Source organism: Neltuma alba, unplaced genomic scaffold (assembly GCF_004799145.2).
Source record: "Neltuma alba isolate B1F8T4 unplaced genomic scaffold, ASM479914v2 tig00002735_pilon, whole genome shotgun sequence".
NCBI classification, from domain to species: domain Eukaryota; kingdom Viridiplantae; phylum Streptophyta; class Magnoliopsida; order Fabales; family Fabaceae; genus Neltuma; species Neltuma alba.
The window spans coordinates 33,541-48,420 of NW_021632992.1; the positions used below are offsets into that span (position 1 = coordinate 33,541).

The 14,880-nt window shown below is 37.0% G+C and overlaps 2 protein-coding genes and 1 long non-coding RNA gene across 3 annotated transcripts; all 3 read left to right on the top strand.

The window, feature by feature from the left end:
* The first annotated feature begins 2,008 nt into the window (after positions 1-2,008).
* Positions 2,009-3,661, top strand: LOC114736445 (GDSL esterase/lipase At2g23540-like). Its single transcript, XM_028924273.1, has 5 exons — positions 2,009-2,278; positions 2,370-2,500; positions 2,614-2,862; positions 2,962-3,217; positions 3,330-3,661. The coding sequence occupies exons 1-5, from the start codon at positions 2,032-2,034 to the stop codon at positions 3,551-3,553; spliced, it is 1,107 nt and encodes a 368-aa protein (XP_028780106.1). The 5' UTR covers positions 2,009-2,031; the 3' UTR covers positions 3,554-3,661.
* A 3,511-nt stretch (positions 3,662-7,172) lies between these two features.
* On the top strand, positions 7,173-8,489 carry LOC114736449 (dof zinc finger protein DOF3.4). Its single transcript, XM_028924287.1, has one exon. It carries the CDS (start codon positions 7,533-7,535, stop codon positions 8,241-8,243), a length of 711 nt encoding a protein of 236 aa, XP_028780120.1. The 5' UTR covers positions 7,173-7,532; the 3' UTR covers positions 8,244-8,489.
* Positions 8,490-11,378: 2,889 nt separating this feature from the next.
* Positions 11,379-14,061, top strand: LOC114736458 (uncharacterized). Its single transcript, XR_003739348.1, has 2 exons — positions 11,379-11,715; positions 12,269-14,061. It is a non-coding gene; the product is annotated as an uncharacterized LOC114736458 (long non-coding RNA).
* Positions 14,062-14,880: the final 819 nt, after the last annotated feature.

The window sequence follows — 14,880 nt, forward strand, 5'->3', positions numbered from 1 at the left end:
AATTTATGTATGGAGAATTTGCACAATTTCTGTTTTAGAGAATATACAATGAGTAGGTTACATGTCAATTAATTACAATTTGCTGTCTTTCCCCACTAACTTGCAAGTATGTGATGTACTATTGACAACTCGAATTAGAAAATTTGCAATAAGGATACGTTGATTAACACTTTGATGTCATGGGTATTTGGTTGTCATATTGGCAATTAGAATTAGAAAATTTACAATAAAGATACATTGATTCACAAGAGAAACTCGTCCATTTACAAATAGGCTAATATAACTAAAAAAGTCATATATGATTATTCACAAGTCTGGGAGGAATCATTTACAACTGAAATTAGAAAATTTGCAAATAGGATATGTATATTAATAAGAATAACACATCCATTTGTAAGTGAGCTAGTTCAATTAAAAAAGTTTATCACAAGTCTGAGAGCGAGGGTTCACAAGTGAAATTAGAAAATTTGCAACACGGATATACTCGTTAATAATAGAAATATGTCATTTTGCAAGTAGATTGATTTCATTCAAAAAATTAAACACATCAATTCACAGGTCTGGAAGTGATTGTTCACAAGTGGAATTAGGAACTTTGCAATAAGGATACATACATTAACAATAAAAATACGTTCATTTGCAAGTCGATTAATTTGTTCATACATTTATATAGTCGCTGGCTAGTTTAAGTTCAGTACTTAGGGCAGTTTACCTCCAAGTACCATCATGAAATTCTCCATCTATTCATAGCACTATACAAAATAAATTGCTTATAATCCAGAGCATCGGCTTATTGTGCACAGATTCAACACGCATTTCCATCAGAAATTTTTCTTTGAATAAGTTTAGATCTTTTGGATTAACAACTGATTATAAATTATTTTAAAAATATTATTTTTATTTAACTAAGAAAACCCGTATTGTTCCAAGCTCCATGAGTACAAAGTGCTTCAAGTGCATGACAACAAGCAGCAGCATAACAAACAAACAGGGAAAAAGATAAAACACATATATTACTGACTGTGCACACGATCGCATTGTTTATTTTGGCCGACGGAATACTAGTAGCAATGGATCACAAATACTGCACAAATAAATATTTAACAGTAGCGAGGTGAGGGGAGCGATCTCCTTCGCCGCATAAACTGAAATTTTTAGAGTGAGGGAGAGGGGCTTCAGATATCAGGAGTTGAGAGAGAGAGAGAAAAGACTTTAAATTTCAGAGTAATAGTTTGAAGGGCAACACTGTCTTTTTGGTTTTGAAGTTAATTTCAATTTGCTCCCACGGTCCTGCAGTGGCTTTTCATATTGTTTTGGGGGCTCTTGGAAGTTAATTGCCTTCAGCAGTCCTTGAATGAAATTTTCCCTATTTAAAAAGCCTCTGTTTTCTCTTATTTTTACGGGTCTCAGCATCTGATTCTATTCCCACTGCATACTTCTTTCTTTTTTTGGTACAAAGTTCTTTTTTGTTTGTTTCTCTTGGGAGTGTTCCTTAGGAAAATGTAGTGCATGTGTCAGCCGACCCAATACAACTTCCTAGGCTCCAAACCGACCCACACAGAACCTAAAATCCAACCCACTTACTCCTTTGAAATGAATAGCTTGTTTGTTGAGTTTAGATGGACTGTGATTTTCAGACGAAATACCATTATATGCATCCGATGACCGATATAGATAACATAAATAGCAAGTTGGCGTTGCTTTTAATTTATACTCTCAGTCTATCACCAAACAATGCACCTAATAAGTCCGCTTTTACATTCTTCCTCAATGGCAGCTCAGCCCTCAAGTGCAGGACAAGGCATAGCTCATTGTTAACATCGGCAAAGTCTATGTAACAGCTAGTTGAGAAATCTGCAGATATTGATGAACCACTCTGGAAATTTTGCGAAACCAAACTGGTCACTCACTTGTTTAAGTAGACAAAAATGGTCAAACCAAATAAGCTTGTTAATTAATAAAAGCAAGCTCCTTATAAGCTTCATCATTGGCTTTTGGCTCTTGCAACGGTTGCTTCAGAAGTGGAAGGCCATGGCTATGCAGTATTACAACACTTTGGCCCTGCTATTTTCTCTTCTATATCATTGTGTGGCTGCTGAGCAAGATGGGTTGGGAGCGTCTTTTATATTTGGAGATTCTTTGGTAGATGCAGGGAACAATAATTATCTTTCAACTCTGTCAAAGGCAAACATTCCACCTAATGGTATAGATTTTAAGGCCACTGGAGGAAATCCCACTGGTCGATACACTAATGGAAGAACCATTGGTGATATTGTTGGTAATTTTTCTTCCCCATTTAATCTTTTGAACAAAATGATTAACCCATTTTACTACTTTATATCTGATCTCACTTTTGTTTTTATAAAAAGGAGAGGAGCTCGGACAACCAAATTATGCAGTGCCATTTTTGGCTCCAAACGCAACTGGCAAAGCTTTACTGTATGGGGTAAACTACGCTTCAGGGGGAGGAGGGATTCTAAACGCAACTGGAAGAATATTTGTCAGTACTTTTAAGTTTTAATAACTTGATGGGTCAATATATATGCATATTAGAAACAGAAAAATTAAATCTGATTATGTGACGTGTTTGTTGAATATACATGAATTCATCAGGTTAATAGGATTGGAATGGATGTTCAGATAGATTACTTCAGCATAACAAGAAAGGAGATTGATAAATTGCTAGGCAAAGCAAAAGCGAGGGAGCATATTATGAAGAAATCCATATTCTCAATCACAGTAGGAGCAAATGATTTCCTCAACAACTATCTTCTCCCGGTACTCTCCGTCGGAGCTAGAATCTCTCAAAGCCCAGACGCCTTCATCGACGATATGATCACTCACTTCAGATCCCAGCTTACTGTACGTACATTAAACATGAACATCTGTATCAATCATTTCATACATAATCTTAAAAACTGAGTTATATATCTTCACATATATGTTGGAAATGAACGGCAGAGACTGTACCAACTGGATGCTCGGAAATTTGTGATCGGTAACGTTGGTCCTATAGGATGCATTCCCTACCAGAAAACAATAAACCAGTTGAACGAAGACGAGTGTGTGGATTTGGCTAACAAGCTCGCACGACAATATAACGCACGACTGAAGGATTTGCTTGCTGAGCTGACAGACAACCTTCCTGGAGCCACCTTCGTGCACGCAAATGTCTATGACTCGGTGGCAGAACTCATCAAAAACTACAAAAACCATGGTACTAATTCAGACAAATTAAACAACAGCACAATACACATGTGGGATTTAATTTGCTAATAATAATCTCTAATTAATCCTTGTGGTGTGTACGAACGTGATCGAATATGCAGGGTTTGTAACAGCAAGCAAAGCGTGCTGTGGAAATGGGGGGCAGTTTGCAGGAATAATTCCGTGTGGACCAACATCAAGCATGTGTTCAGATAGGGACAAGCATGTGTTCTGGGATCCTTATCACCCAAGTGAAGCAGCAAACCTAATACTCGCCAAACAGCTTCTGGACGGAGACAAGAGATACATATCTCCTATGAATCTTAGGCAACTTCGAGACCTTTGATTAATGTTTTTTCCCATTCCGTACCTCTCTGTCTCTCTGTGTAATGCATCCTGCCTCTAATGAATTCAACTATAAATAAAATAAATAAATATTATGTGTTTCTGAGTATTTTACATCCAGTTGGCTACTTCGTTCATCCCTTGGGGGGTAGTTTCCACTTTCAAGTAGATATGGGTGTGATTTTTGATTTGTCGCTTAGTGTGGTTTTGATGGTGACTCTTTTCCAACTCCGTGATGGACCTGGAGAAGGAGGAAGTATGTTGTTGTTGAACGACTTGCCCGCCTTGGCGCTTTCAAAAATCCAACTACCTTCTATGACTTTACATCAATCTGCTCTTCTTTTTTCCTCCCCCTTCTTCGCAACATTCATTCGTGAGAGAGATCAGAGATGAAATGATATGACGAGTCACTTTTAATTGGACCGTAATTTCCCAATTTGGTGGTTTCACCAGATTTTTCTCTCTCCGAGGAATTAAGGATTTTTATGATGTCCATTCAATCACTTTTTTTTTTTGTCAAAAAATATCAATTGTCCTTGGACCAAAAAGAAAAAAACAAATAGAGCACACCAAATATGCAGTTGACAACCCACGGCTTTTTGGAGAAAAACCCAAAAAAAGATTTTTTAAAAATATTTTCACACAAATAAAAAAATACTTTTTATATATTTATTTTATATATCCTAAAATTATTTTTAAAATTATGGTTTTGGTTTCTCTAAACTAGTGTGTGTATATAAATTCGGTTCTTCAATTGAATTATTTTTTGGGCAGAAAATATAATATAGTCTGCAACTTGTGCGCGTGCACACACAATGATGAAAGAACATAAGCCAAAAATGAAAATAAGAAAGGGAAGGCAATGATAAGAGATCATCCCATACTCTTTCACTCGGGTGGTAATTATTCTGGGTGAATATTCAAGCCCGTGAGTATCGGGTAAAATTGTCTATTATTTCCACATGACACCATCCACTTTCTTATTGACGAATTTGACGCCTGATTGATAGCACTACATGTCACAGCCTTGATTGTTTTTTTTAAAAAAAAATTCAAAAGAAAATCCTAAGTTGAACATTATTTTTTTTTTATAAAAAAAAGTCACAAATTAATCTGGGGGAAACCTGTCATGCATGGAAAGCTATGCTTATGAATAGCATTTCAACTTGACATATTTGATTTGCATTGCGCATAATGGAATGAAAAGGGTACAAAAATTATGACTATATCTTATACATAAAAAGAAGTTAAAATAGAAATGATAGGAAGAAGAACAGAAAAACTGAAGACATGATGATGCGTGGGAGGAGAGTCCGGGAGTGGAGGGCGAGGGAAAAGTGGAGGGGTGAAGAATGATGAGTAATAATAGGAAGAGGGAATGGTAATTCCATGAGATAATGATGGAATTAGGAGGGTGGGGGAATCACAGAGATGCAGAAAAGGCCAAAAAGAGAGAGAGAGAGAGAGAGGGATATGACTCTGAAAGGACTCTGGGAAGGTCAGTGATTATGGGCGACCCATTTGCACACTTGGAGACTCCTCATCCTCGTTCATCCTCCCTTCGCCCCCACACACACACTCGTACCCCTTTTATTCTAAATTTTTAACTCACTCTAATATCCTGTTCATAATTTTAATCAGATTATAATTCAATTTTTGAATTTTAAAACTCCCGAGTTGTCAATTTTATGAGGCATAAATATAAAATATTCTCCTATTTTCTATTTTCATTGTTGTTCTTAGGATTCAAGAAAATAGAAGATTATTGTGTTGGATTATTATTATTATTATTTTTTTTGGATTGGGCTGGGACAGCGACGCATGATTGTTTGGGTGGGACAGGCCGGGGGCGAGCGTGCCACTCTTCACCGACAACACTCTCTTGCCATCTCTGGGTCTGACACCTGTCGCGGCATCAGGCCCTTCATTTGCCATCGACCCGCCCAGGCCTATGCTGTTTGTCGGCTACTGGGTACATGGAAGCGGGAAATCCGGTCCGGGAGAAGGGTACGGAGGCGGAGTAGGAGGAGGGGGGAGGAGGAATCTGATGCGGACACGACGCGTCCGAAATCAGAGGGGAGACCCAATTATTGCTCCCCACGCTAACCCGACACTCATGATTCTGTCGCCAACTCCCCCTGCCCCACCTACTCAGTTACTTCCACTATTCAGCCCGCCCAGCCACCTTCGAATCTCCCCCCACACCCCCCTTCCGTTTCTTTCCCTTATTCCTCCCATTGGGCCCCACCCCTTCCTCTCTATTCAAATCTAGGTACTAGTAGCTCTCTCTCTCTGTCTCCTCGCCGTGGAAAGTTTACAACACAATAATATCATTATGTTTAAGGTTTTTATTCTTTTCTGGCCATAAGTTGTTTATCGAATGCTAAAATATTCATTTCAAACTTTTAAAATAATCTTTATTCGGGAATACATTTATTAAATTACTCAGACCAGAACATATATTTCATTTGATGATTTAATAAAAGGAATCACGTGTTTAACATATCTAACAAGTTCCTCATTAACTGAATGAATGGTTTCATAAACTATCTTTTTTATATTGATATACAGATATTTGAAAGTGTTGGCAAAAAAAAGAAAGATATTTGAAAATATACAAGAAACATATTTCTTCCGAACTCATCAAGATTTTTTCCCTAAAACAAAATTTTTTTTTTCATTATATGCCTTTTTGTCCATATGTTTATTTGAAACATGGTTAAATTGTCTATCCCCTTTATTGTTAGCTGGGCAAAATATTTATTGATTTGGATGATCACAGCAACTTTCTTAACGAGAAAACTGCAAAAACCAAGTATAGGAGTAGCACCAAGGCACAAGGAAAAAAAAAAACATTCATTCCATTGTAGTACTTGCCGTATGGTTTACTCTCAAGGAAACAGTCCTAGGAGTATTAGAATCAAGGTTTGATTATAATAATGATGATGATTAACGACTTATTAAATATTATTAAGTCTCCCTCCATGACATGATAGGGAGAAAATAATGAGGGAGACCAAGTCGAGAATCCAATTGACTAGTTATCGGAATGGCGGATCCCGGGCACAATTCTTGAAATGTGTTGCCTTGTCAGAAGAAAATAATGTGAGCTACGGCCTATAAGGACTACTTACAATATGGTAGAACCCTTCCTCATAGCATAGGCATACTGTTATGGTATTGACTAGGGAAGGAAGATCAGATTTCGATGCTGAGCCTGAGACCATATATAATAATAATAGAAAAGAAGGCCCGTAGGTGAGTGGGGATTGGATAAAGCCAAGACCAGAGACTTCATTTGTGCATATAAAATTAGCAACGTGCTTGACTTATTTGAATGGCCTCCTCCCCTGATTATCATTCCTGGTCTCTCTAAGTGGGAGCTAACACAATCTCATCTTATTATTTAAAATATGTATGGATTGATTTGGATTTCACTGGATACTAGATTTCATTATTTGCACTTATATTGGTCATCACCCAAATGCATGCATCTGACTCACAACTACCTACCATACACCACTAGAATTCTAAGTGCCTCCCACACTATATATGACCTTTCTGCACCCTCGTCTTATTCTAGGATCCAAATGCAACAAAACCCATAAAAAATATAAATGATTAAATTTATTGAATTTGTATCAGGATTAAGGATTGAGCCTGCTTAGCCGGCCCAAGCAGAGGTTCTTCTGGAGCCGACTGAAATGCCGTGCTTAACAGAACACTGTACTAAAGCTGATCCACTCTGTCTCATATAAGCCTCAGAACTTGTCTCTGTTTGAACCACAGATATTCTCTCCACATCTTCTCTCTCTCCTAATCCCCATAAAAGCCCTCTCCCTCCTCCCACCAACAACCAAACCTTTCGCCTCATTTTCTTCCTCAAGCAAAAAGACAACTTCTTCCTCCTCCATCCTCATTGAGTGAACTTTGCTTATCCCACGTAAAGCTAATATTTTTCCTGCTTGATTCGTGTCCCAATGCCGTCAAACTCCGGCGACAATCCCCGACCATCCAAGTCTCAGGCTCCGCCACCGGAACAAGAGCATCTCCCATGTCCTCGCTGTGACTCCACCAACACCAAGTTCTGCTACTACAACAACTATAACTTCTCCCAGCCGCGCCATTTCTGCAAGGCTTGCCGACGCTACTGGACTCACGGTGGCACCCTCCGTGACATCCCCGTCGGTGGTGGCAGTCGTAAAAACGCGAAACGCTCTCGCACCGCCTCTACGGCTTCTTCCTCCGTCACGGCGACTTCTTCAGTTTCTACTCAGGACCACCCGCTTCCTACAACCCCTGTTTTTGTACCCATGTCGGCTGGCCAAGGGGGGTCCATGCCGTTTGGGGGCAACGGTGGAGTTGAGAGTGATTTGAAATCTAGTATGGGAATGTGTGGAAGCTTCACTTCTTTGCTTAACAACACCACCCAAGGGCCTGGATTTCTGGCTCTAGGCGGGTTCGGGCTCGGACTTGGCCACGGGTTTGAAGATATGGGTTTTGGAAATGGAAGAGGGGGTTGGGCTTTTCCTGGAGTGGTGGATGGCGCCAGCATTAACGGTGGAGTTGGGGCTTCTGGCGTCGGGAATTCATGGCAGCTAGAAGGCGGCGAAGGTGGTTTTGTTGGTGGTGCAGACTGCTTCTCTTGGCCAGGACTTGCAATTTCAACACCTGGAAATGGTCTGAAATGAACTTGTTCATCTTTTTTCTTTTTTTGACTTTTATTTTGACTCCCTTCGTGCAAGGGAAGGTTCTCTGATGGTTTAGAATCTGGGTTTAGAGTTTAGCTTACTGCGTGTTTGGGGGTATATTTATTAGAGACATTAGAAAAAACACTAAGACCTTTTTCTTGTTTCCTTTGTTCCATCAACTATCTCGTTCTGTGTACGCTACTGGTGTCTACTTGTCCAGTGTTAAGCTGTGTGAAATTTCTGCAATATCTGTATCTGATATAATTTCAAACTTCAAAATCGTCTGCCTAACCAACCTCAAATTCTGATTCAGCCATTGCCTTGCAGTGGTAGTTAAAAACAGGGATTTAAAAAAAAAACTAGCAATTACTGACTCCAGGAATGTGCATTTGTTGTGGAGTTCGCATATTGGACAAGAAATTAGAGATAAATAAAGTATTATTGTTGATCAATAGTGGGGTTAGGAAGCTGGTGAGTGTTGTCGCCTGGTTATTAAAAAAATCGAAAAATTGTCGTGGTCGAGTTGTTTATTACTCTCTTTCTCATCAATCCACATGCCAGTGATGATGTCTGTGTTCGTATCATAATGAGGCATACATGTTCCCAGTGAATCACGTTTTCCTTGGAGGATATGCCCTTCGTCTTCATTTGTTTTGTTCTTTTGTTACTTGCGGATACACTTTTGTTGTTTTCGAAGTTATAGCAAGTTTGTTTTAGAATTATTAGCAACCGTTCAGTTTTGTTGGACAGTTAGGTAATTTACTGTACAGGGAGCGGGTGGTTGGTATTGGCATTAACTGATTGCCTTTCAAACTCATCAAATTGCCATAATCTGCGCTACACAAACCTGGAAATTAGTTGTATTCATGATGTTTCTAATAGATATCCCTCTGGGGAGTTATCCATTAAGGCCAATCCAAGTGAATTTCATGTTCTGGAAGATATTCTCCTCGTCGTCGTCGTCGTCTTCTGTCTGTTCTTTTGTTAATACGCATGCGCCATTATTGTTCTCTATTTGAGCACGTGTGTTTCGGCATTACGAGTAACCTTTCACTTTGGCTTCACTGGTTAGCAAATGCGAAGGGGATGACAGGTTGGGAGAGAAGTGGCAAAAACAAACTTGCCTTTTTGAGTTTTGACACATTAATTATATACTACTATTTTTTTGAAAAAATGAAACTTTTGATTGAATTTGCGCCAACGTTCGAATTCTCATTTTTAGCGATGTAATCTTGTTTCGTTTTAGTCAGATTTAAGCAGTTTTTCTTGGACCAAAGAGAAAGAAGAAAGACTTGAGCAGGTTTTCGTAGTTGAATTTGGTTCAAGAGGTGTTCAAATTGGATTAGAATGGGGGATGTAGTAGGAGGATGGGTCCCAACCGTTTGCTATCTCTTCTCTCTCCTGTCCTTCTATTGAAAATGGAGAGAATTACAGTCAAATCCCTTATAAGAGAAATAATTATTAAAAATTTTTAATAACAATCTTAACAGTCCATAATAATAAGTTTTGGAATGAGAATGATAATTTTTGAGATTTGTTTTTTAATCGTTTTTCTTACTTTGGATCTCATTATAATTCTTCTTTGAAAATATACCCGATAATCATATAATTAACTTCTCTTGAGCGGCTTTGGAGGTATTTGGTACCATAAAAAGTACTCTTAAAAAAAATTTAATTGAGATAAACTTCTTTGTATATTTATTTTGTATATTATAAAATTACTTTTAAGATTTTGATTCCATCCAAATGTTTTTTAAAAAACTAATCATGTTCTGGCAAAAACAAAAAAATCTTGCTAAATTTTATAGAGAAATGCGTAAACCTTACTTTTACTGAGATTACTTGGATCAAAATATATCGAACTTCCATAAAATTCGGGTTGAGTATAAATTTTAAGGATACAATGAATGGCATTCTATTTTTTATAAATTAAACTTTTTTGTATTTATAGCTCTCACTTTTAATACAAAAGTATATTTATTTATATCTAAAACTTGGTTTTAAGCCTGCAGCACCATTATTGTTCTAGCCTAAAACGAAAAAAATGAAATGCTATAGAAGAAAATTATATAAAGCTACTATTAAATGTAAAATAATATATATAGGTAAAACTTAATGATAAAATCAGATACTCCTTTATATAATAATTGTCGACTAATAATTATAATGTAATATATATACTCGTACCATACATTTCGGTTTCTGTGTAATAATGCAGGTTTGGTATATGCCTTGAAGAAATTAGCAATCATGTGAACCACTTTTATGATAAACACCGCGTGGATAATTCAGGAAAAAAAACAAATTGACTATCCATTCTACAAAGATGGGCCCCGCTCTTTCAAGAGTGAAGTGCTAGGACTGAATTGTACTTATTCTACGCAGTTGGGCTCTTTTTCTACCAACATCCACCCATTTTTTTTGAACATCAATCAATTAAATTTTAAATACTACCAATCCTAATTATAAAAATTAATTGACTAATTTAAAAAAATTAAATTAATTATTTGTAATAAATAAGTATTATTTTTTCTAAAATATTTTTTTTAATCAAATGTGTATTGGCTAAAATTATCATTATTAGAAGAACTACTTTAAAAAATGCATAAATATAAGAAATAAAGTTAATTGAGATTTTATATTCAGAACCAAAATAAAAGTCAAATAAAATTTTATATTAAGAACCGGAAGTGGTATAACAAAAAATATGTATATCAAGTGATTCTCACAAGAATGCCCATGACAGGCACTTATACAAAAAACGCGAGCTCTGATTTAAAAGGATTAATTAGTTGGCTCCATAATAACTCATTTTAAAAAAATAATTCTGGTTTCATTCTGTCGACGTTGAATTATGATTCATTTCTAGAAGGGGCAATTGTCAATCCCATCATATTCATATAATCATATGTACGGCCTTAACTAATATGGCTACGATTTTCAATCAGGTGAATGATTTATATATATATATATAAACATATTCGTTACCATTTAATCATTTTAACGGTTTATTTTTTAGAATAATTAAACATCTAAAAAATAATTTATGTTTTTGAAATAATTTTTTTATTTATTTTCATTCCAAAGTGGTCCTCAACGCAAAACCAAAGAGTTATCGAGAGCATCCGCTCATCATAACGTTCTCATTTCAAGCACTTAACTTGGGAGGATAAAGGCGGGTGTTTTGGCCCCGATTTTTGCTCTTTAGTGTTTAAAGAGGGGTTCTTTTGGATTCTCTTGTCAAGTCCTAAAGAAGGATCATAGTTTGTCACCAGAAGAATTTCTGATAGAAAATAAAAAAAATGTTATTTTCGGTCTTTTCGACCCCACAGCTGCAGCCATTGTTTCTACTACGACAACAGCAGCAGCAACAGCAGCTTCTTCTGTTCACAAAGGATGCAACTCCCGCTACTTACGATACCAAGTGGGAGGATCTCCATCCTCATTCTCAGCAGATTCTTCTTCAGATTGAGTACGCTTCTTTGTGCTTCTTTCTTTTAATTTCTGTATCGCAAGTTTCTGCAAAAATGTGGATAAAAAAGAGAGGAACAATTCATGGTTTGTGCCCGTCTCCTATCTTGTTGTTCAGAAATCACACAACATGACTTCTGATGAATGATTAACTGATTTTTTTTGCCCTTGTCTTTTTGTTGAAGAATTTTCGGTTATACGATCTTTTCATAATTTCTTGTCCGTCTGCACTATCAAATCGTATCTTCATAGCTGCTTGTAATTGGTACTAGAATGGAAGTCATTTGAAACTTAAAACATGCATTCAGTTTGAAACCGGTATTTGGTGTCGGTTTATTGTATTGATTATTATTGTTAGACTCTAATACACCTTGTAGGCTTTCACACAGACTAGTGACAAAAATATATTAAAAGTTGGCGACCAACCTTACAAACTGCACAAGAAGGTTGCATGTCGATATATAGGGCCACTTGTTGTGCCTGCCTCAACTGCCATGTGGCATATTTTATAAAATTCGTGTTTGTTCTTTGTATTTTTAATTGTTCTCTGTTAGACATTAGAGTATAGGGATGAGAGCCAGAGATTAGATCAAAGCAGTCGTCTCTATAAATATTTAGTTCCAAATGATGACTTTAAGTCTGATGCCAGCCATATTGTTCAGGTTCTCCATTTGCCCTCATGTTTCTTTGATAGTCTTTCTAAAACCACATGATGTATTCGTCCCCATGGTGGTCAATTATCTGTTTCATTATTGTTATAACATAGACAAATGCTTTTTATGCTTTAAGTTGGTTATGATTCTGTCGGTTATTAAAGTTGTGGAGGGTTTTATAATAGGTAACCTCTGCCTATACAATGGGACATCAAAATTCGGAAGTATCTTCTCGGCTAAAACATGTCTATCTGGAGCCTCAATGCTAATTTATTTGCATTTGAATTTGTTTTAATCTATGAGATGCTAAAGAGTTCTGCTGACAGTTTATATGATCTTTAGATGTGACGGGGGTTTAGCATGTAACGAACCAAGGGTCACATCATCGCTTGGGATTAATTAACCCGACAGCACCTTATGTTGGCTGTTTTCGTTATTGCTGGTCAACTGAAAATATGGCCATTTTTAGCTGAAGTCAAAATATAATTTCAATTTTCCGTGTGGTTGTTTTTGCTTATTTGAAACTTGAAAGAATTGTAGTTGAAAATTTAGTTGACAATAAAAGACTTAATTTTTATCACAAAAAAATAGAAGACTTGATTTTATGTGGTGAGACAGATCTCTGTTAATCTGTAAAAGGAAGTTCGTAGTCCATTTATGTTTTATTTCTCCTCTTGATGTGACAACTTTTTCTTTCATTTCTTCATTTCTGTTCTATTTTCGTGACTTGCTATGCTATTTGTTTGTATGTTTATTAGAAAAAATAAGAAAAGTTAATAATTAATTTTGACTGGATTAGTTCCTCTGTCTCTTGTGATTTTGTTCTTCATCTGGTGAACTTCAATAGTTATGTATAGATTGTACAATAGCTATCTTCTTCTGTTTGATAGGTACTCGGTAGCATCAGTGCTGCCATGGAATGACCAAGAAACTTGCAGCAGGAACTGACGTCTGCTGTAAAAAATATATTACGCAACACAGAGATGACGGTTCGTTCTTCAAGGTTCCTTCATCCCAATAAGGTGAATGCCTTGAGCACCACTGCTCCGTCACAGACTGCTGTAGTGACTATTACGCCTACATTGAGTAGTCGACCACCAGCTACATTAATGCCTGTGCCTGATTTTTACCATGGGCTTCCGAACAAACCATCATCCTTCTTATGTCAAACATTTTCAAGATTTGAGAAATATTTTGGTGAATGCTACCATCGGCTTGAAGAGTTGGAGCTGCTTCTTGACAACTTCCGAGAAAAACACTTCCAATAATGGATCCTTCTCATTGCAGTCTATTCCTAAAGCCATGGCAAATGTGCATGACATTTTTATTCATGTGGCTGCGAAGGCACATATGAGCATTTTGCAGTTTCAGTTGACGTTCCCGGTAAAGCTTTGAGCATATTGCGTCATTACGAAGTTATATATATGTCTATATAATATATCTTTTCTTAAGAAATGTTCAAAGTATATGGACATTTTTCATGCTGCTACTCTCAATACTCTTAGCTCTGTAAATTGTATTTATTCCACCCCTCTATTTTTGGTTTTCTTTTATCCTTTTGTACTCATCATGTTTGCTGGGGTTGCAAACTATGAGCTCAGTTTGTTTAAGAGAATCTGTTACTTGTTCATATCCATACTTCTGAACATTTCTCCTTTATATTTTAACTTATATTAATAATTTAAATAGTCACAGATTGAAGTACGTAATTTGCGTACTGCTAATATGAACTGGGAGTACTTGCCATATTAGTCATGTACTATATCACACTTGTTTTGATGAACCAGGCACAAAACTTGGTGCATTAGAGATGATACTTCTGATGTTCATCCTTTGCACAAAATAAGTTAATATCTGCTCATAAAGGGAATGCGTGCTTTCTCTTTTCTCCTTTTACAGTGATAACAGTTTGGAAAATGCTTACCTAGGTGGAGAGCAGCATTCATCCGTACATGAATTACATGAAATCAATATACCTAGTTAAGCGTCGCCACTGGCAAGAGGAGAGTGATCCATCTCAAGCGGCTGACCAGTGTGAAACAGCAAGAAAAGAAGTTTCCTCAAAAAGAGTTCGTCTAACATTGCATTTACCTGAAGATTCACAACCATCAACAAAAATTGCCGGGTTATTATCAATTTATGGAACAGTAGGGGCATCAACTGCCCCACAAACATCTCCAGTAACTTCAAATTCTTCAGGAAGGGGGCTCTCAGTTTTCAGCATGCCTTCTTCAATTCCATCTTTGTCCATGACCCCAGCAACTTCTGCTCCACTATCTCCTTTTTTCTGGATCGTCAAGTGCTACACCCCAAACCTCACTTTCAAATTGTTCAGGAAGTGGGCTCTGAGTTTTTAGCACGCCTTCTTTAGGTCCATCTTCATCTGTGCCATCTTTGTCTATGACCCCAACAACTTATGCTCCAGGATCTCCTTTGTCTGAATCGTCAAATGCTACGCCCCAAACCTCACTTTCAAATTCTTCGTCAAGTTCCTTGTTTGGTTCCGCTCCTTC

Excerpts from the sequence above, each read along its gene's own strand:
- LOC114736445 (XM_028924273.1), top strand. The coding sequence starts at position 2,032 with ATGGCTATGCAGTATTACAACACTTTGGCCCTGCTATTTTCTCTTCTA. Across the intron at positions 2,279-2,369 it reads AACCATTGGTGATATTGTTG|GAGAGGAGCTCGGACAACCA; the intron begins GTAATTTTTCTT and ends TTTTATAAAAAG. Across the intron at positions 2,863-2,961 it reads ACTTCAGATCCCAGCTTACT|AGACTGTACCAACTGGATGC; the intron begins GTACGTACATTA and ends AATGAACGGCAG.
- LOC114736449 (XM_028924287.1), top strand. The coding sequence starts at position 7,533 with ATGCCGTCAAACTCCGGCGACAATCCCCGACCATCCAAGTCTCAGGCT.